Source organism: Doryrhamphus excisus, linkage group LG18 (assembly GCF_037039965.1).
Source record: "Doryrhamphus excisus strain RoL-2023G ecotype Guam linkage group LG18, RoL_Dexc_Guam_v1.1, whole genome shotgun sequence".
Taxonomy (NCBI): domain Eukaryota; kingdom Metazoa; phylum Chordata; class Actinopteri; order Syngnathiformes; family Syngnathidae; genus Doryrhamphus; species Doryrhamphus excisus.
The window spans coordinates 16,667,811-16,689,324 of NC_136374.1; the positions used below are offsets into that span (position 1 = coordinate 16,667,811).

General features: G+C 41.0%; 2 protein-coding genes across 4 annotated transcripts in view; one reads left to right on the forward strand and one right to left on the reverse strand.

Moving 5' to 3' along the window:
• The window catches only part of tmem183a (transmembrane protein 183A), a 41,868-nt gene extending 39,112 nt beyond the window's left edge, over positions 1-2,756 (reverse strand). Inside the window, exons 1-3 of one of the 3 annotated variants that reach the window (XM_058055918.2) lie at positions 2,630-2,756; positions 2,334-2,361; positions 270-370 (exon numbers count right to left, since the gene is read on the reverse strand). In XM_058055918.2, coding sequence (XP_057911901.2) covers positions 270-285 — 16 coding nt within the window. In that variant the 5' untranslated portion in view covers positions 286-370; positions 2,334-2,361; positions 2,630-2,756. The remainder of the gene's footprint in view (positions 1-269; positions 371-2,333; positions 2,362-2,629) is intronic. The other 2 variants (XM_078798546.1, XM_058055920.2) reach the window with 2 other exon arrangements.
• Positions 1-21,514, forward strand: part of ppfia4 (PTPRF interacting protein alpha 4) — a 58,845-nt gene that overhangs the window by 33,966 nt on the left and 3,365 nt on the right. Inside the window, exons 3-30 of the mRNA XM_058055904.2 lie at positions 2,317-2,418; positions 2,615-2,779; positions 3,004-3,078; positions 4,151-4,222; positions 4,928-5,149; positions 6,364-6,498; positions 8,042-8,176; positions 8,284-8,367; positions 8,971-9,102; positions 9,217-9,279; positions 9,615-9,706; positions 9,929-10,058; positions 10,338-10,513; positions 11,674-11,902; positions 11,973-12,008; positions 12,074-12,195; positions 12,376-12,488; positions 12,766-12,847; positions 13,241-13,322; positions 13,552-13,752; positions 14,184-14,246; positions 14,597-14,623; positions 15,877-16,052; positions 16,149-16,246; positions 18,887-19,062; positions 20,241-20,309; positions 20,378-20,564; positions 20,673-20,770. Coding sequence (XP_057911887.2) covers positions 2,317-2,418; positions 2,615-2,779; positions 3,004-3,078; positions 4,151-4,222; positions 4,928-5,149; positions 6,364-6,498; positions 8,042-8,176; positions 8,284-8,367; positions 8,971-9,102; positions 9,217-9,279; positions 9,615-9,706; positions 9,929-10,058; positions 10,338-10,513; positions 11,674-11,902; positions 11,973-12,008; positions 12,074-12,195; positions 12,376-12,488; positions 12,766-12,847; positions 13,241-13,322; positions 13,552-13,752; positions 14,184-14,246; positions 14,597-14,623; positions 15,877-16,052; positions 16,149-16,246; positions 18,887-19,062; positions 20,241-20,309; positions 20,378-20,564; positions 20,673-20,731 — 3,303 coding nt within the window. The 3' untranslated portion in view covers positions 20,732-20,770. The remainder of the gene's footprint in view (positions 1-2,316; positions 2,419-2,614; positions 2,780-3,003; positions 3,079-4,150; positions 4,223-4,927; positions 5,150-6,363; positions 6,499-8,041; positions 8,177-8,283; positions 8,368-8,970; positions 9,103-9,216; positions 9,280-9,614; positions 9,707-9,928; positions 10,059-10,337; positions 10,514-11,673; positions 11,903-11,972; positions 12,009-12,073; positions 12,196-12,375; positions 12,489-12,765; positions 12,848-13,240; positions 13,323-13,551; positions 13,753-14,183; positions 14,247-14,596; positions 14,624-15,876; positions 16,053-16,148; positions 16,247-18,886; positions 19,063-20,240; positions 20,310-20,377; positions 20,565-20,672; positions 20,771-21,514) is intronic.

Below are 21,514 nucleotides of genomic sequence, written 5' to 3' on the forward strand. Positions count from 1 at the left end.
GTTTTGTACGATGCATCCCTCGCATTGGCTTACGTAACAAAATGAATTTGTCGGTTCATGTTGCCCCTATTTGTGTTTTCGGAGAGTTCATGTAAAGTGGACTACTCCCAAAAGGCACAGGGATGAGGGGATGAACTCGAGAGTCAGCGGCCTGTTGAGTCTTTTTGCCGTGATTGGAAGAGACGGTGAGCGCCAACATCTGTTGGTGGATTTGGGTTGAGCCGCTTGCCCGTGTGCGCACCCCTGTGGAATAAGTCAATCAAGCTGACCTGTTTTCTCTTGCATCCCCGCTGTCACCCCGACTCAGCTGTCTGTTCTTGGCTGCGGTTTGATGTGCCGGGTCAGGAATCTAGGAACATTGAAGAATGACCTTTACAGAGAGAGAGATGGACTTATTATAGGAGGATTAGAAGCATGTATAAATGTCAGCAAGGCTTTTGACACACTAATTAGCACAAGTTAACCATACTGACGCCGCAAAATACATCCTACTACTTCCACTTTATCACTTTAACATCACATTATATATATTTACATATACATATACAGCAGGTGTCTCAAACTCAATTTACCTGGGGGCCACTGGAGCTAGGGTCTGGGCAAGGCTGGGCCGCATCAGGTTTTCCAAAAAAAACAAACACATTTATTAAAAACAGAAAAATATACAAACTTTTTCAGTGCTTTGGTTCCGATTTTCTACAATAAAAGCTCTGATAAAACATTCCACTGTTCGCAAATATCTTAATTTTTATTTTTCTGCACAAAATAAGATGAAAAATAAATAAGCAAATCAAGAATAAAGAAAATCAATCAATCAGTAATAAATAAATATAATACTAATAAAATGGCAAATAATAAAAACTTAAGAAACCACATATAGTTGGTGGGTAGACAAATTATTTTTTTCAGATTAAAATGAACAAAGCATTATTAGAGCCCTGTAGACATGACAAAACACGACTATAGTCACATTTATGCTCTTTTTATTTACAACAGATTGCGCAACTGCAGGGTCTTGAGACACATGCTAACTCGCAAACTAGAGAGCTAGCGACCTAAACGGTAGCCTTCAAGTTATTTCCTTTAAACTTAAATACCCAAAAACTTACCACTTCCACACGGATAGGGAGGATAACTATTAACAGTTATTTAACCTTTAACATGAACATTAATCAAACGTAATCATTTTTTCTGGGTACATGATACCATACAGCATCCATATCAAACTTGCGCGGGCCCTGATATACAGTATTAGTATTATGATGATGTATGTTATTGATTGGATTCCTTTGGATTTTGCTGTGGGCCAATAAAAGTCAAACTCTGACCTACAAACGACCCCCGGGCCGCACTTTGTGGACCACTCTATTAGACTCAATAACTCATTTCCGGAGGTGAAAGACAGGTCACATTGTAATAAATCATTAGAGAGTAAAGTGAAGATGTGTGTAAGGTTGCAGGAAGGTTAGCGTTCATATAATGTTTGGGTAAACTCCAGGAAACAAATGTGTGTGTATGTTCTTAAAGTGAAACACTACTGCTGTGTTTATGTGCACTGCGTGCCTCAAACAAAGAAGGACAGCGTAAACCTCTTGAGTATTGATTTGGACGGAAGCCACAAAAAGCACAGAGAGAAGCAAACACAGAGACATAGTAAACTAGTGTATTTTCACTTCAGTATACAAACAGTAGGTGCAGGAGTGGACTCAAACAACAGAAATAATAAAAATGTTCTCCTAAAATTGAAACTGCATCCTGTGCAAGTCAGTTATATGGTAAAAAGGGAGAAAATAGAGCAAGATAATTAGTTATTTCATTTAAATTGATGTTTTCTCACCCGAAAACAGCTGTGATAGGCTCCAGCATACGGATGGCTGGTTGATTTTGGGTTTGTGTAATCCGTGCGACTCCAGGGGGCAATGCATTGAGATTAAAAAAGATGAATTAGATCAGTTAATTACACATCATTAATCAATCTTTACATTTATTTTATCTCTTGACTTGAATTGGTATCACTCGCTTCATAGCCTTTAATGTGGAAGTACAATATGCTGCATTTATGTATGCTCGGAAACGCCGTAAAACACATTCAAAACATGTGAATTCAACTTAAATGCCTAATTGCTCCTAAAGTCTCTTACAAATACGAAATGTGACTTAATTCGATGCTGCAGTGTCATCCTCCATGTCCACGTGTTTGTACCCTGATGCTGCAAACGTCACAAGATGAAAGCCTAGCATGTTGATGGGTGATACGATATTAACCTCTGTATATATATTTATATATATATATGTGTGTGTGTGTGTGTTGTGTAGGAGTTTGCCACCCTTACCAAGGAGCTGAACATATGTCGAGAGCAGCTGCTGGAGAAAGAGGAAGAAATATCGGAGCTGAAAGCTGAAAGGAACAACACCAGGGTATGTGTGTGCACCTACGTGTGTTGGTGTACACGCTCTACTGCATATGCCACTGACAAAGACATTTTCTTTGAATCTTTGATGTTACTGTGTGTTTTCCTCTACACAATACAGTATAATGTGTTTACTGTGTGTACGTGTGTTTACTGTGTGTGTGTGTGTGTGTGTGTGTGTGTGTGTGTGTGTGTGTGTGTAGCTGCTGCTGGAGCACCTGGAGTGTTTGGTGTCTCGTCACGAACGCAGTCTCAGGATGACAGTTGTGAAGAGGCAGGCCCCCCCACCATCTGGAGTCTCTAGTGAGGTGGAGGTTCTCAAAGCCCTCAAGTCGCTATTTGAACATCACAAGGCTCTGGATGAAAAGGTGATCACCTTCAACATGATGGAAGAGCAAGGATAATGTAGACACACTCGAAACAAACCACACTAGCGCTGAGCAACCCCTCCATAGGAACCTTTCTGCAGCAATTTTGCAGTCTGAAAATAAGTGAAAGCACACAAAAACAAAAGACAATGATCAAAGTCACTGTAGTCTTGCAGGTCATGTTTTTATACTTAAATGTGTTTATGTGTGTGTGGGCTGATCAGGTGCGTGAGAGGCTTCGCGTGGCTCTGGAGAGGGTATCCACCTTGGAGGGACAGCTTTCAGCAACCACGCAAGAGGTAAGGTGTGTCTGAAAGTGTGTTTGATTGAATGTGTTAGCTAAAGCAGGCAGGGCTGTATCCATCATGATGTCACCACAGGTTCTGATTGGATGGTTGGGTGATCTTAGCTATAGGGCATCTCATTTTGTTACCATTGTGCTGTCCTCACAACAAGTGACTGTATGCTGCCAGACAGCAAGCGACCCAATAAAGGAAACACAAGGCTTACTTTTCTTGCTTTAGTGAAGCGTTCTTTGTCGTCCGTGTATGCGTGTGGTAACTGTAACACTGAGAGAATACAATTACTATCTATAAATGTATTTTAGTGCTAGGTTACCGGTACATAATTCACCCCGGAACGATCGATAGGGGAGTGGTTGCCACCCGGAGGGGTGGGCGCGAGGGAATGGGGGTTTCTCTTCCTGTTGTGGTTGCAAGGTGTGCAGTTATGCCCCACGTAGCGAGGAGTGTGAGTTAATGTTTGTGAGAAGAATAAAGTTTTCACCCAAGTTCGACACCCCGCCTCAGACTCCACTTCTTCGGCGCTTCAGTATAGTAAAAATGCTAAACACAAGTAGCTAGCCAAAACACAAGATAGCTAACAGCTACAGTACACAATAAAGTTTACAAACACATACACAATAATAATTTAGGATCGCTAGTTGCAGTGCATTTCACACAGATACTCACAAAGAGTTGGTTTTAGAACAAACACAGCTTGTTAATGACCTTCATAAACTTCTTTTCTGCCGTTGCTAGCTTGTGCTTCACAGAGAAAAGAAAAAAACGTCAAAGATTGTCTAATCGCGAGAAGAGCACTCACTCTTGCTATCACTGAAACGATTGTTTTTTCGGACAGGGTGTCTGACTTTATAGCTGTAATATACATTTGAACATTTATTACCAACTATGAACACATTTATAAATTTTAAATCAACTCAGAAATCACATAAAACCACTGAAATAGTCAAATCAAATTCTGTATGTTTTATTATAAAATGTAAAGTTAAACCCTGACATCCTGAAACTGTTATGTTACTGAAAGAGCTGAAAGTTTTGTGTTTTTCTTTTCTTTGATTCTTCATTACAGCTGAACATTGTGAGGCAAAGGAAGGACGGAGACTCACTGGAGCGGACAGAAGGATCCAAACCTCCATGGAAGGTCTTCCAGACTGTGTGATTGTTTTTCTGCTCTGTGTTTTATTTTTTTTTTTGTCAGCCTACAACCATTGCCTGTCGCCTGGTTTGACTTCTGATCCCCTCCCACCATTTACTTATGTCTTACGCTCAGTGATAGTAACGCAGAGTCTGTCTCTGGCTACAATTTCTCAACGAAAATGACATAAAACTGCATAAAACAATAGGTACATTTCTTTCATCAGAAATCAATCAAAAGATTTTTCAGCAGTTTGGAATGTCTGATGCTTTTTCCAAAAACAAGATCGAGAGAGAATCGCTAGGTGTGTTTCATTTCACTGCTTCAAACAGTCTGCTGGTAGTACACATTGTGTTTTTGTGATCTGCGTTCACAGTCAGGCAAAGTTCTCCAAATAACTTTGGCTGCCCACTGTGTTGCTCGTCTGAATATGTGTCTCTTAAGGTTTGTTTAATTAATGCCCCCGCTTTCACTTCACTTTGAGCCGCGAAGAGAGGAGAAACATCAAAACAACAACATGGCAGCATAACCTCAAAAATCCCTGTTTGCATAAATCACACCACACCAGTGTTATCTAGGTCATCGGTCTTTACAAGCTATCCAAGTTGTTGAACATTTGCATGTATAAAACCTACCCAAGTCAGACTAGTACACATGTTCACTGCCTAAAAACGTGTGCGTGTTCATTAATTGTGTATGTGTACCTTGCAGCGACTTCCCAATGGCTCCATAGATGTTCATGACGATGGCAGCCGAGTGTCAGAACTTCAAGATTTGTTGGATAGGACCAATAAAGAGCTGGCCCAGACCCGCGAACACTCTGCATCTCTTAATGGCCGCGTGGCTGAGCTGGAGGCCGAGCTTGCAAGTGCACGCCGTGAACTGAGTCGCAGTGAAGAGCTATCAATCAAACAGCAGAGAGAGCAGAGGGAGGTGAGGGGAATAAATCAAGTTTTTATTTGATTTTATTGGAAACAATGTCAGGTAAAAACAACAATATAACAAATGCTAATAAGGCAATTTCTTATGGATGAGAGGAGGTTAATCGTAATTAATTCTACTAAGGTTGTTAATTTTGTTTTTTTACAATGACTGAAACTTTATTTTTTTATTTTTATTTTTTTTTCTTTGCTGTAAAAAATAACAAATAAAATGTATTATTATTATTATTATTTTTCCACCTATTGACGAGGACTAGCTATTACGGTGAACATTTTTTTGGTCACAGTATCCCAATGATCCCTTTTTTATCGTTAAACGGGACCTATTCTGCTCATTTTCTGCACTTTGTATTGAACGGTGGACTCCTATACACACAATAACTCGCACAGAAAGCTTTCTAGATCTTCCAGATTCTGCACCTCTTTCTGCAATGTTTTCCATGGGCTTCCTTCTTCTGACCCAAACGGTCTGTTTAATTAAAAAAAAAATTAGTGTAAAAGCAAGTGTGCAGGGCCATCCAAACCTCATCTTTCGGTTTTAATGACATTTTTATGTTTGACAATGCTTAATTTAGGCAGAAAATATGTAACCTTTGTTTACATTTTGGCTAATAATTGGCCGTATTCAACCGAAAAACAGCATTGTTTATTCAGTGTTATATTTTTCAAAAACCGTGATAGAGTGAAGCCATGAAATTCGAAGGACAACCGTATAAATAATTGTAACTTAAAAATGCATTTATGGGAAAAATTAAAAAAAACTTTCCTGTACTGTATGGATGGGTACATTTATCATTTCATGACCATGAAAATTTGTTTTTTTTGTATGTTTTGAGGAAATTGAGGCAACATGGCATGCACTACTTAGCAGAAACCAGTAGAGTTGATTAGGTCTCAACTAGTTTGCAGTCTAAAGACCAACAGCACGATGTCAGCTGTGGTGCAACACCTCCGGGTGTCATTGTTCTGATGACTACAACACTGGCATTGAAAATTGAAAAATACATGTAAAAATAATGTATAAAAGTAAATAACAACAATAATGGCCCAATAATAAAAAAAAACAATACATTAGTTTTATCAAATGCCCATCCCTACATGAAATGATCACCATTTCAACCATACTCAGCCGTATTTATGCTTTGTGGCATGACATTACAGTAAAAGCCCTTTTGGTTTTGTGGTTATTGCTATTTCTCTGTGCAGAGAGAAGACATGGAGGAAAGGATCACAACTTTGGAGAAACGTTACCTTGCTGCCCAGAGGGAAACCACACACATTCACGACCTCAACGACAAGCTGGAGAATGAACTTGCCACAAAGGACTCTCTACACAGACAAGTAACGTGCATACGCCACATAAAAAGTCAACTTTTGTACTGGAAATGGACATTAATGAGGGTTAATGAGGATTACATTTAATGATACACTTTGTATTTACCACTGTTGAGTCCATAATAGTTAGCCATACCGTGTTAGGAGATGCTAACTTCCTTAGTTTTCCTCGTGTTGCAGTTCTATGTACCAGTATTCTTTGTGCCACTAGATTATGTATCATCCTAACGGCTAAATTTCTCTAGGATGTAAGAAACAATAACAATATTGGTATTATTAATGATTAACTAAAATGCAGCTAATACAACTGGAGAGCAATACAGTTAGCATCGACGACTACACACCATGGTAAAACTACATCAAGTTTTTCTATTTTATTGGTATTAAATTACATGTAGTCTTTAAATATATGTATTTTTAACCTGTAAACCCAGCTAGGATAGCAGTTTCTTTGCCTTAAAAGTATTTTTTAACAAGCTAAGCTAAATGTTGATATTGTAATTCTTGACAGTAAAATAAGCTAACGCTTAGCCAGGGGTCGGAGATCATCAGAAGAGACATTTAGTTTTCTCTTCCGGTAAAGAAAAATACATGACACATTACACAGCTTATAAATGTGTACAAGTTGTAATGTTTTTTTTTTTAATGTTACAACAGAATTCAACAAACAGAAGTAAACTGCATCAGAGTTCATGTTTGTTCAATTGCATTTACTTGTGTACTGAACTGTCATCAATGACCGTTCTATTCATTCTATCCTTTTCTATCTTTGCAGAGAGGAATTTGTTTATTTTTTCATAGGGAGAATAGATGCACTGATATTTTTATGAACAATTCTTTGACATATTCTCCATCTCCTTTCCATCTCAGCCAACTTGGCCATTTTTAAATCTGGCGACATTCTAAACCATCTTGGTTATTTCCCACAAATGTAAGGACTGTTATTTGGAGACTTAGTGCAAAGGACTAAAATGAAAGCACTCATTGTTGTGCAGTTGCTGCCAAGAGGTTCTCCCCACTCAATACACAATGTCATCTCCCACGGCAACTATCTGCCTTTTAACACATTACTACAGTTCACCTATTGTTATTAAACATATTGTTATACTCTTTTTTTAATTACAGTGTTATTTTACTGTGCAGTATCTTGGTGTGGACCCTCCCTCAAGTAGGCTGAAGCCTACTCAAGTAGGCTACAGAGTTGCGGTTTGCCGACCCCTGCATTGGACAATTTCATATTTTTATATTGTGTCCCATGTGTTATAAAATTGCGCAACTAATATGAAATAATATGAGATATTAGCTAATAATGCTGTCTCCACTATGAAATATTTTATGTCAACTAATGCAAGGCTAGTATGTACATGTTTGGCTTTTTTTATACAAGGCAGATATTGTTAGGGCTTCCTTAGCGATATCTCCAAGGTTCATTTGGAGTGCAGGGTGAATCTGAGTTCACGTTCCCAAAGGGAATACAAGAAACATGCCGCTGCCTCGTGTACACGGATGTCACTTAGCCGCATTATGTTTGTGTCTTTTTGCGAGTCAGAGCGAGGAGAAGGTGCGCCAGTTGCAGGAGATGCTCGAGATGGCTGAGCAGAGGTTGGCTCAGACCATGAGGAAGGCTGAGACGCTGCCGGAGGTGGAAGCTGAACTGGCACAGCGAGTGGCAGCGCTGTCCAAGGTCACACACACACACACATGCATGCTCAATGGAATTATATTAAAAGTGAAGTGAAACACAGTTATGGATCTAAATGTATGCTGATGAGTACGTGTCTCCCCCTTTAGGCCGAGGAACGCCACGGCAATGTGGAAGAGAGGCTCAGACAGCTGGAGTCACAACTTGAGGAGAAGAACCAAGAGCTAGGAAGGGTGTGTGTGTGTGTGTGTGTGTGTGTGCCCTGCAGGGTCTCTCTGACCTCTAAATGTGATGTGTGTACATGTGGACTGATGCTCCACATTAGTTGGACGCTTCGCCTCTGTGCTCGCTCATGCATACACCAACACACATCATTTTCCTGGTTCATTGTTGCATGAATTTGAACCAAATCCACATATCGTCCCTGTGACACGTTCACCCCCCCAACCCTCCACCCCCCACCTCTAACTATAAGAGTGATTTGCTGCTATCTTTAGATTCGGAATAATTCACGCTAGGCTTATTTCTTCCTCTCTCTGCTATTCCACGTCCATACATACATAGTTGAAGGCGCTCTCTGAGAATGTGTGTTTGCGCGTCTTGGTTAATTTACTTCAATAACATTTCCGCACAATACATTTATTTTCACTGGCACAAAAATTGATGACGATGTAATTAGACGAGATGCATTGTTTGCCAAATGGACCTATATCTGGCAGCCAGTGTTCTTAGACCGTGCACACGTGTCATGCTTTAATCCGTGCATAAATTGCTCAATTAAGCAGCATAAACAATTCAAAGAAAATGTGACGCCTGGTCTTGTTTGCATTCTTCAGGCTCGACAGCGAGAGAAGATGAATGAAGAGCACAACAAGCGTTTATCAGACACCGTGGACCGTCTCCTGACCGAGTCCAATGAAAGGCTGCAACTACATTTGAAAGAACGCATGGCTGCGCTGGAAGACAAGGCAAGGCCTACGCACGCCTCGTTATGGCCTCTCAAACTAATTCATATATAATCTGAATATGGTCACGCCACGTATTTCTTTTGACTGTATGTATCTGAATGTATTTGTGTGTAGAACTCGCTTATTCAAGATCTTGAGAACTGCCAGAAGCAGCTGGAAGAATTCCACCACACCAGGGTAGGTAAACTTGAACTTAATCCAGAACTAAATCATTGGATGGTTGAAGTAGTTTAGTAAACCTCACTCCCTGAAACCTCAAGAGTTGGATGTCTAGTTGATACTTTGTGCTTTTATTTTGACGGCTTGCACTCATTTTGAGTCCAAAGTGGAATGGCGGCTTGCTGAACCAGACGTGTTAAATATAATTTAGTTAAAACTTCAGCACTAAAACCCGACTTAACATCACAGTCTAGGAAGAGAACTCTTTTGTAACCTGAGGACCACCCGTTTGATTTTGGAAGGCTAACATTATAGCGACAAATAATTGTTCTGTGCATCTTTTTCTTCTGCAGGAAAGATTAATTGGTGAGATTGACAAGCTGAGGAATGAGATTGACCATTTGAAACGCCGCAGTGGAGTGTTTGGAGATGGAAGTCACCCTCGGTAAATAAACCTGCAAAACCTAATATAGTCCTATACAAAAATGGCTGCATCGTATTTCAGCATCCTTGTCTAAAAATGGCGCCTCTAGCTACAAGGCCGCTACAAATTTAAAACCAAGCCATGATAGTAAACACATTGTTGCATTAGTACCTGCTTGACGACTTACCTAATGAATGTTAACTCTTAACTCTTATTCACTTATAAACCTTTTCCGAACCTCAGGTCCCATCTGGGTAGCGCAAGCGACCTTCGTTTCTCTGTGGTGGAGGGCCAAGATGGCCACTACAGCACAACTGTGATCAGGCGGGCGCAAAAGGGCAGACTCTCAGCACTTCGAGATGACCCAAACAAGGTGCCAATATCATATTCATGTGGTCATATCGTCATGATGTACCAAAGGGTACCTGGCAAACTTAAAGATGACATGCTTCATACTGAAATAACCTATCTTTATCTGCTTCTCACTCACCTGCCGATACGGACATGCTCTCTAATAATGTAAGTCTCTCGTTCAGTCATATCTGATCATAACTAAATTCAAGTATGCATCGTTCTCCATGTTGTGTGTTTATTAGCGAATTGGCTCACAAATTGGGTCTGTTGTATCCAGGTTTGCGCCATGTTGAAACAGGATTACCCGTCCCTGCGAGGGAGCGTCAGCCACCTCCTCGGCAGTGACATCGAGGCAGAGTCAGACCTGGAAGATGACGTTAGCTCGGCCATGCTCTCCCCGAGTGGCCAGTCGGACGCTCAGACTCTGGCTCTGATGCTGCAGGAGCAGCTCGACGCCATCAATGAAGAGATAAGGTGACATTTGATAGTGTAGATCAGGGGTCTCAAACTCAATTTACCTGGGGGCCACTGGAGCTCAGGTCTGGGTGAGACTGGGCCGCATCAGGTTTTTCCAAAAAAAAAAAACAAAAAACGCATTTATTAAAAACAAAATTATTTTAAAAACTTCACTTTGGTTCCAATTTTCTACAAGAAAAGCCTGATAAAACATTCCACTGTTCTCAAATATCTTTTTATTTTTCTACACAAAATAAGATGAAAAATAAATAAACAAATCAAGAATAAAGAAAATCAATCAATCAGTAATAAATAAATAAATATAATAATAACAATAAAACGGCAAATAATAAAAACTTGAGAAACCACATATAGTTGGTGGGTAGACAAATGATTTTTTTCAGATTAAAATGAACAAAGCATTATTAGAGCCCTGTAGACATGACAAAACACGACTATAGTCACATTTATACTCTTTTTATTTACAACATATTGCGCAACTGCAGGGTCTTGAGACACATGCTAACTCGCAAACTAGAGAGCTAGCGACCTAAACGGTAGCCTTCAAGTTATTTCCTTTAAACTTAAATCGCCAAAAACTTACCACTTCCACACGGATAGGGAGGATAACTATTAACAGTTATGTAACCGTTAACATGAACATTAATCAAACGTAATAATTTTTTCGCGGGCCGCACTAACATTAAGCGTTCATATCAAGGCGAGGGCCTCAAACTAGTGTCCTGCGGGCCACATTTGGCCCGCGGGCCGCGTGTTTGAGACCCCTGGTGTAGATAGTGCATTCCCGTGATCACATCTGTTATGTAATGTCAGTTAGATTTGCTTTCGTTTTTATTTGATTAACAAACCTTCATAGAAACTGCTTCTAGTATATTAAAAAGTGAGTACACCCTTCGCATTTCAGCAACTTTGATGATATCTGCTTAAAGGACAACACTATAGAAATTAAACATTACTGTGTGTAAATCTTATTGTACAGACTACTCAAAAATGTACTATTTTTCATAGTATTGTGCCTCAGCTACAGTCATTAAGGCACAACTTCCTTGGAGGATAGCGTGTGATAGTATCTGCCTACGATTGGCCCAAACTCAGCTGGGATAGGCTCCAGCATACGGGATAGACAATGAATGAATTCGCCGTGTGCTGTGTCACAGGATGATCCAGGTGGAGAGAGAGTCAGCTGATCTGCGCTCTGACGAAATTGAGTCACGCGTGAACAGCGGCAGCATGGACGGGCTTAACGTAACCCTACGACCTCGGGCGCTACCCACATCAGCCACCGCTCAGTCCTTGGCGTCATCCTCCTCGCCGCCCACCAGTGGCCACTCAACGCCTAAACACCATGCACGCAATACCAGCCACCATCTTGGCATCATGACTTTGGTCAGACTCACATCGCAGTAGATTCGTCACTTTATTTGGCTTCCTTTAAAGATATCGTTTTTTTTTATAGCCAAGCGACTTGAGAAAACACCGTAGAAAAGTGGCAGTAAGTACACAAGTCCTACTGTGTATTTCTGGTACCTCCTTTGCTGACATCGGTGACTCTTGCAGTCTCCAGTGGAGGTGGACAAAGCTACAATCAAGTGTGAGACGTCGCCTCCTTCCTCGCCGCGCAGTTTACAGCTGGAGACCAATTTTGCTCAGTTTACCGGCAGCCTGGAGGATGGACGAGGGTACAGACACTCTTATGCAAAAATGATCATCATTTACAACCCACAGTCATTTTATGGGATAATAATCAAATGAAACTTGAATATAAACTTATTATAAAAGCCAATATAGTATCCTAATGTGGATGTTTGCGATACGAAAACTGAAAGTTGACGATAATTATGTCTCATATCTGGTTGCAGCAAGCAGAAGAAAGGTATCAAGTCATCTATCGGACGGTTGTTCGGGAAAAAGGAAAAGGGTCGAATGGAGCAGACGATGTGTAGGGATGGGCAGCCCCTGCCAGCATTGACAGGTAAGGTCACCGTATGGACAAAAATATTGAGACAGGTTCATCTTGCCAAGACATTACTACAGCGCTAGCAAGGTCCATAAAGTTATGGCCGAAATATTGATTATTGTAGGAAGTCCTTCCAGAAGAGAAGCTGTTATCGTTAAAAGGAACGTTTTATTTCATTTTTGATTTCTATAGTAGAGTGTTCCAAAAAAAGAGATACAGTGCTACACAATGGTGCGACATGGACTCACTGTAGTCATACTTGACTTTAACAATATGTGTTTATCATATTCAGACTTTGATATGAACATTGGAGACACGATGACGCTGGGAAAACTGGGCACCCAAGCAGAGAGGGATCGCAGGATGAAGAAAAAGTAAAGTATAGTTACTCCAGACTCCATTCACTGTGCAATATTAAGGTTCTAAGTGCAATATATGAAATTCTAAGTGAGGTATTTCTATAATGCCTCATATTAACTCACTAGCAAGACTGGTCATATATTTCATCTCATTTCATATTATCTGCAAACTGTATTTCTATATAACTCTGATTTGTTAATACTTGGAGTGTTTATATTGTTTATTTTTTTATATTGTGTATTTTGTACTGCTTAACTGATTGTGTACTCTTGCTGCTGTGCAATGCAAATTTCCCCACTGAGGGACAAATTAAGGCATATCTTATCTTATCTTATCTTATACTCTTCTCTCATTTTCTGACTTTATCCAGTATTATGTTTAAAATGTGCTTATTTTTTTCCCTTTAGACATGAGCTTCTTGAAGACGCTAGAAAAAGAGGGCTACCATTTGCCCAGTGGGACGGCCCGACTGTTGTCTCCTGGCTCGAGGTTCTGCTTTCATATTTTCTGTACTAATAATAATTTATTTTATTTGTATAGCTTTTCAAAATACTCAAAGACTTTACAGAAAAATGTAGTAAAAACAAGTAAACAGTGTAAAAGATACGTTAAAATACAACATTCATTCGTTTATACACAGTTAAAACATGAGTAAAAATATAAAAAAAACTAACGCGACATTTCAGTTGACCTCGGACCCTTTCTCTCTTCCTCTCAGCTGTGGGTGGGCATGCCGGCGTGGTATGTGGCCGCGTGTCGCGCTAACGTGAAAAGTGGAGCCATCATGTCTGCGCTGTCGGACACGGAGATCCAGAGGGAGATTGGCATCAGCAACCCGCTGCATCGACTCAAACTCCGTTTAGCCATCCAGGAGATGGTGTCCCTCACCAGCCCGTCTGCACCTCTGACGTCCAGAACGGTAACTACGCAATAGCGTTAACATATCAGTAAATGTGCACACAAACCTACACAAAACATGTATTTGTTAAGATTAAGTGCACAGAAAACTTTGTTTTATATTTCACCGGCACCTTTAATTGATGAGTCGTCACTCTTTTAGTTATCCTGATGGTATGCCCTCAGAAGTGTTGGCTCTTTTTCCGCTAACATGAATTGCATGGAGCTCTGTAGGAAAACAACACGCACGTGGTTGCACAAATAGCCTGAAATACACTCCCTCCCTTGGCATCACTCAACACAATAAATGTTTGTCTGTGTGGGTGTGTTTGTATGCGTGTGCATGTGGGCGGGACGGGGGGTCATCATGTGTGAAAATACACACTGGGTGTTTGTTTGTTTGTGTGTGTGTGTGTGTGTATGCACTCGGGTGTGTTCTCGTCCTCTGAGCAGTCCTCCGGAAATGTGTGGGTGACTCATGAAGAGATGGAGAACCTGGCTTCATCCACCAAAGCGGTCAGTACCATCTGGGTGCTCCCCTCGCCTCCCCCGACCTTCTTCCCACCAAACACTCGCACATACACCCCACTGTCCGTACCACGATACACATATGTCCGCTCCCGGACGCCGCCTCTCAAAAAAACACACAACGCCCATACTAACACGAACGCCTCTTTGTGCTTGTGCTGGTACTTGTGTGTTGTTGTGGTGTGTAATATGTGTGCTTTTGTGTCATGTTTGTACCAAATCATGCAGATGTCTCATTTAGGGTACTTCAAGGTGAAGTACCTGACGCTGTTTCGACAATGTGTTTAATCAGCATGTGTTTTGAACTTGTGTATTGTTCCCGTCATGCTGCCGCTCAGGCCAATGAGGAGGGCAGCTGGGCGCAGGTGAGGTCGCCGCTTTGACAACATTTGTCCGATCAAACATCGTAACGATAAGTCACAGCCCCAAACGTACAAACTATTTGACACCTCTGCTTGAATATGTCTGCCAGTGTCCTCAGGTGTACATAATGTATCTCGTATCTAAATACAGTACAACCCCCAAGGTCAAACACTCGTGGGGAACTGGTCCTTAGTATCTGGTTAGATTGATTTTTTTAAAACATTTTTACACATAGGAAATAACAGGTGACATTTTAATTAATGGTCATACAAATTACTGTTCTCTTACTTTATTGATGAAGATGCACTGCGAATATGAGTTGCATCGCAATAATTCATTTTGTACTGTAAAAGCTATGATGCTGAAAACCAAGATCTGGTTCAATATGATGCCTTGCATGATATAATGCTTTAGACTAAGGTTTAGTGGCAAACTACATATTCCATATTTTTTTTATTTATTTAGTTTTAGTAGTGTGGTAATATGGTAATGGTTTAATTTCATTTGAACATGCATCAGATTACAATTGAGTGCATCCCATAATCAGTTCCCAGTTCCAAAATGTCCAACAGGAGTAGGAAGAAGCAAAGCTTATTAAATCCTACCCCTCTATCTGGTACTTTTACAATCACTAACTCTTACATTTGTTCACTTCCTGCTTTCCTAATATAGTTTAAGGTTTTTTTTTTATTTTTTTTATTTATTTTTTTTTTAATAATGACCATCCAATGACATAATGGGTACCATAGTAAGTGTCAATACAGTGATATATATAGCACATCATGACTGGTTATAAAAATATAAACTTTAAAAAAACAGCAAAAATAGAACACTCGTCAAGAAAAAAATTTAGAAAATTTAAAATGATGATAAATCATAAGTTTTTTTTTTTAGTAATGCACCTCGTACCGAAGTACGACCATACAATGACATAATGGGTACCGTAGTAATAGGTTCTAGTTCTAGTAACTGCTCTGAACTGAATCATACTGGAAGGTGATTATTGAACCCTTCATGTAATTAAATAAGGTTACTAAAAACATATTGTTGTAATGTTAAGATGTATCAAACATGGGTTGTAATAAATATCACTTATAGTGCCCCAAACAGCCAGCCATATTACACACTATGTACACCTTAAATCTGTTGAAGGCAGGATTAATTAATTAATCAACCACATAGTTTTGTATTTATTAATCACACATTCATTCCCGGTCATTAATTGTACGCATGAACAACACTCCTCTCCTTGCAGACGCTGGCATACGGAGACATGAATCATGAATGGATAGGGAACGAGTGGTTGCCAAGTCTCGGCCTTCCTCAGTACCGATCCTATTTCATGGAGTGTCTGGTGGATGCGCGTATGCTGGACCACCTGACCAAGAAGGACCTGAGGAGCCACCTCAAGATGGTGGACAGCTTCCACAGGTCTGCGGCGTGAAGCTCTAGCTTGTTAACAGAAACTATTAGAGAAATAATCATGTTATGATTCTTATTATTGGCATTACTCGTTTTTTGTTTTAGGGCGAGTCTGCAGTATGGGATCATGTGCTTGAAGAGACTCAACTATGACAGGAAAGAACTGGAGCGGCGGAGAGAGGACAGCCAACACGACATGAAAGGTAGATCAGTGATCAAGATAGCAATAAAGATGGCAACAAAGCCAGCATGTTCACCTTTTCACACATCAACAGCCCCTCAGGGCCGGTGTGCCGCCTAGTGGCAGATAGCCACCAAAGCATGGCGACAGCTGCGCTTTCATTTGTCAAATAGTCAAGCCAAAAAATGGCAACCATCTCCGCACTCACACACATCACTCAATTGTGATGGCGGAATACTTTCATTACTCCCCTCAAGTCTTCTCCCTCAAAAGTGAAGCTGTAAAAAATGAGTCTATGTCCACACATACTCTTAAGTAAAGTATCTATTCTCACTATGCGATTCTATTTATACTCACATGCCGAAGCAACAGATGGCACCGTAAAGCCATTTTAGTACAAACACGAGGAAAGTCATTTCTGGAAAAGGCACAATGTCAACAATGAGGGTTCAAGGAAAAGGAACTCATATAAAATAATGGTAAACACTTCCATATGCTATATTTATATTAAATCTATTTACCTAACTCTAGTCTCTTTATATTAGCTGAACATTTGAATCACACTGACGGTGTTATTAGCACCCATGGTACACCTCGTCAGTTAAGTACTTCTGCATTGAAAGTTACAAAGTGGCTACAAAGGAATATCCACGTATTGTTTTTGGTAATGGTAATGGTTTTATTTCATTTGAACATGCATCAGATTACAATTTTAGTGCATCACATAATCAGTTCAAAGTAGTTAGTTTTGTAGCTATGATGCTGAACACCAAAATCTGGTTCAATATGATGCCTTGCATGATATAATGCTTTAGACTAAGGTTTAGTGGCAAACTACATTTCCATATTTTTTTATTTATTTAGTTTTAGTAGTGTGGTAATAGGTTGCAGTTTACAGAACTGCTCTGAATCATACTGGAAGGTGATTATTTGAACCTTTCATGTCATTAAATAAGGTTACTAAAAATGGTAATGGTTTTATTTCATTTGAACATGCATCAGATTACAATTGAATGCATCTCATAATCAGTTCCCAGTTCCACATGTCCAAAAGGAGTAGGAAGAAGCAAAGCTTATTAAATCCTACCCCTCCATCTGGTACTTTTACAATCAGTAACTGTTACATTTGTTCACTTCCTGCTTTCCTAATATAATTTAAGTTTTTTTTTTTTTTTTTTTTTTGTCATGTACCGAAGTACGTTCAAGACTCTTCATCCTTGTATTTAGCAAACATCAACTGCTTGTATTGTTTCTTGAATTGGCTCATCGTTGTGCATTGTTTGAGTTCCTTACCCAATCCATTCCATAGTTTGATTCCACATACTGAAATGCTACGGCTAGCATAACGTAGTCCCAGCATATAAGTGTTTCAGATTTAGTTCTTCCCTGAGATCATATTTCTCCTCTCTTGTAGAGAAGTATTGGATGACATTTTTAGCTAATTGGTTGTTTTTAGCCTTATGCATTATTTTAGCTGTTTGAAGATTAACTATATCAGCAAGTTTAAGTATTTGTGATTTTAGAAATAAGGAGTTAGTATGTTCTCTGTCGGCGGCATGATTAATTATCCTTACTGACCTTTTTTTGCAGTACATTTAGCGAGTGAAGATTGCTTTTGTAGTTATTAGCCCATATTTCCACACAATAAGTAAGATATGGTAGAACCAGAGAGCAATAAAGAGCGTGGAGTGATTTCTGATTGAGAACAAATTTTGCTTTGTTCAATACTGAAATATTTGTATAATATACTAATATTGAATTCATCATCTTACCAATTGTATGTGTTTAACTTTGTGGAAATATTTAATTTTCCACCATGATTGTGCCTCTGTAGTGCACAAAGTCGTTCGTTGTTTGAGTTCCTTACTCAATCCATTCCATAGTTTGATTCCACATACTGAAATGCTATGGCTAGCATAACGTAGTCCTAGCATAGAAGTGTTTCAAATTTACTTCTTCCCTGAGAACTTTTCTTTCTATTTCTATTTATCCAGATTACATAAACGCAGAAAGACGTTTTGGTGATGTTCGGAGTGCCCCTGAATGCAACTCACTGTCATCTAGTGATAATGAACAAGTGTGGTTCCGAGTGCAGTCTAAAGACGTGTTTGCGAGTTGGACATGATGTCTGCTGTTAATGTGTCAGGTCAGAATAAAGTTATTAAGGTTGTGATTGTGATCCCATCTTCCGTCATAACAGAGAGGGGTGCGCTTGTGTTAAATCACATAAAAACTATGCTTTTAACTAATATTTTAATGTAGAAATTTAATAATTTCCACAATGATCTGCAAGTTCTGCATCCACAATACACCAAACCACACACTGATATTCATTGCCCACTCACCCTTTTGACCTTAAAGTGTGTACATGAACTTGATTCAGCTGTTGTTCAAGTCAGACCCCGGCCAGTTTCGACACGCACACACACGCCGCCTGTTCCAACGTGGAAAGTTTACCGACAGCTGGCCTGCAAAGCAACAAAGGGAGCGTGCCAGGCACTTGACACGACGTGGACATGCACATTATCTCTTTATCTCTCTCTCCGTCTCTGTCCGCTTCTGCTTCTAAGCCCCTTTGCTCTTTATCGATGCTTTACCGGCTGCTCTGATGATCCTTGTTGGAGTACATAAGTACATCGGAGCCACTGTTGTCCCCCTGTAGACGTGCTGGTGTGGACCAATGAGCAAGTCATCCACTGGGTCCAGTCCATCGGTCTGAGGGAATACAGCGGCAACCTGTTGGAGAGCGGCGTTCACGGGGCGCTCGTCGCTCTGGATGAGACCTTCGACTACAGCAGCCTGGCCCTCATCCTGCAGATCCCTATGCAGAACACTCAGGTGCTGGCAGAAGCGAGCTCACTTTGAAACAGTACACGTGGAAGGAGAGGTCCTCTCTGGTGATTACGTTAAATTAGCCTGGATGATGCGGCAATAGGTTGGAAACCCGTGTTTATTTCTACTGGCTTCCTTCCGCATTTACTTCTGCTCTAGTTATTCTCTGATGCACAGTCGCTCACTGAAACCATTCCACAATCGTAACGTTTAGTACAAATGGCTCACAGGATGATTTTTTTATTGACATAACATTAGGGCTGCACGGTAGTCGAGTGGTTAGCGTGCAGACCTCACAGCGACAAGACCAGGGTTCAATTCCACATATCTGTGTGGAGTTTGCATGTTCTCCCCGTGCATGCGTGGGTTTTCTCCGGGTACTCCGGTTTCCTCCCACATTCCAAAAACATGCTAGGTTAATTGGCCACAGGTATGAATGTGAGTGTGAATGGTTGTTTGTCTATATGTGCCCTGTGATTGGCTGGCCACCAGTCCAGGGTGTACCCCGCCTCTCGCCCAAAGACAGCTGGGATAGGCTCCAGCACCCCTGAATGAATGAATGAATAATAATAGGTTTCATTTAAAAACTGCATTTTTGTTCAACTGCACGGTGGGCTAGTGGTTGGTGTGTAGGCCACACAGCTAGGAGACCCAAGTTCGATTCCACATCTCTGTGTGGAGTTTGCATGTTCTCCCCGTGCATGCGTGGGTTTTCTCCGGGTACTCCGGTTTCCTCCCACATTCCCAAAAACATGCTAGGTTAATTAGCGACTCCAAATTGTCCATAGGTATGAATGTGAGTGTGAATGGTTGTTTGTCTATATGTGCCCTGTGATTAGCTGGCCACCAGTCCAGGATGTATGTACCCCGCCTCTCGCTCCAAGACAGCTGGGATAGGCTCCAGCACCCCCGCCGACCCTCGTGAGGAAAAGCGGTAGAAAATGAATGAATGAATGAATGTTTGAGGTCCGATTGATCAGCCATGTTGGCACAGAAATACGCCAAAGTGTTCCGCCCGAAGACAGCTGGGATAGGCTCCAGCACCCCCCCCCCCCCCCCCCCGCGACCCTTGTGAAGAAAAGCGGTAGAATATGAATGAATGAATATATGGACAATAAGTATTGGGACACCTTGCCGTTACAATTACAGGAAGGTTGAACAAATGTCGTGTGTTTGCTTTCCAGGCCCGACAGGTTCTCGACAGGGAGTTCAACAATCTGTTGGCCTTGGGGACCGACCGACGACTCGAGGAGGTGACATCCGGTAACCATTCAATCGTCGTTTACAACATATAGCCTCATCCTTCTCATTGATCTCGCAGTGTGGAGATGACAAGTCCTTTCGACGCTCCCCATCGTGGAGGAAGAGATTCCGGGCCCGAGAGGGTGGAGCGGGGCTGGGGATGATGGCGGGCTCCATGGAAACACTGCCTGCTGGATTCCGCATGCCCTCCATGTCCATGCCACCCTCGATGAATCTCTTGCCCAAGAAACAGCTCCAGCCTGAAGGTGTGGACTGACCACATCTCCCAGACGTTGGACACGAGTGCTTGATTCTAAACTGGGTTTCTACTAACTGCATGCTGTGTTTTCTCTTGCTCGCTGCTCTGTGCCAAGCTCCGCCCCCAGCATCGCCAAGGCTCGACCCCTCTACGGTGCGGACCTACTCATGCTAACTCCTTTTGGCTTACTAACAGGAGCCCTAATGCTATCAGGTAAGGTCAAAACATGGTGCAGTGATCCTTTCAAAAAGTATACACACAGTAACAGTAATAACACAGTAGCCATCTTGAATGGTGAATACATTTATATATAATACACTACATGGATCCGCCGCTGATTAGCATCAGTCGTGATATGCCCATAGACGCCTTTGGCCGTGCGATGGTGACATGCCAACTGCAACCCAAGACATAAATGTGCACGTGTGCCGCATCACGTAAGGTTCCCAAGGAACCGACAAGGAACCAACTTTGTCCCGTATTGCCGCGAGAATCAACACTAGTCTGGAAAACCTCAGATGGTTTCAGTTTCGGTAGCTTGCCACAAGCTACGCCAATCGATGCCAGTATGTTCGATCACTCTTCTCTTGCATCTTTATTGACATTGTTTACATACTAGCTGTGGCTAACTAGCTAGCCAGGTACAGTTTTACCACAGTGACATTTTGTCTTTTGCAAATTTCCCCATGGCATGGGGATGAATAAAGTATCTACCTACCTAGCTAACACCTAAAACAAACAAGCAATGCGGTTAGTTTGGAGCTCATTTTTGTTCCACAGGAAGTAGATATCACGTCCATAAAGTACGTAGTAACTTTCTGAAGTGTCTATTGTTATACTAACTATATCTTGTCCTCTTGTTTAATGAACATTACCTATTTGCTAGGGGGACTTGGAATTACGCATCATAAATACATTTCAAAATGTAAACTTAATCCATGTGATTGATATCGATGT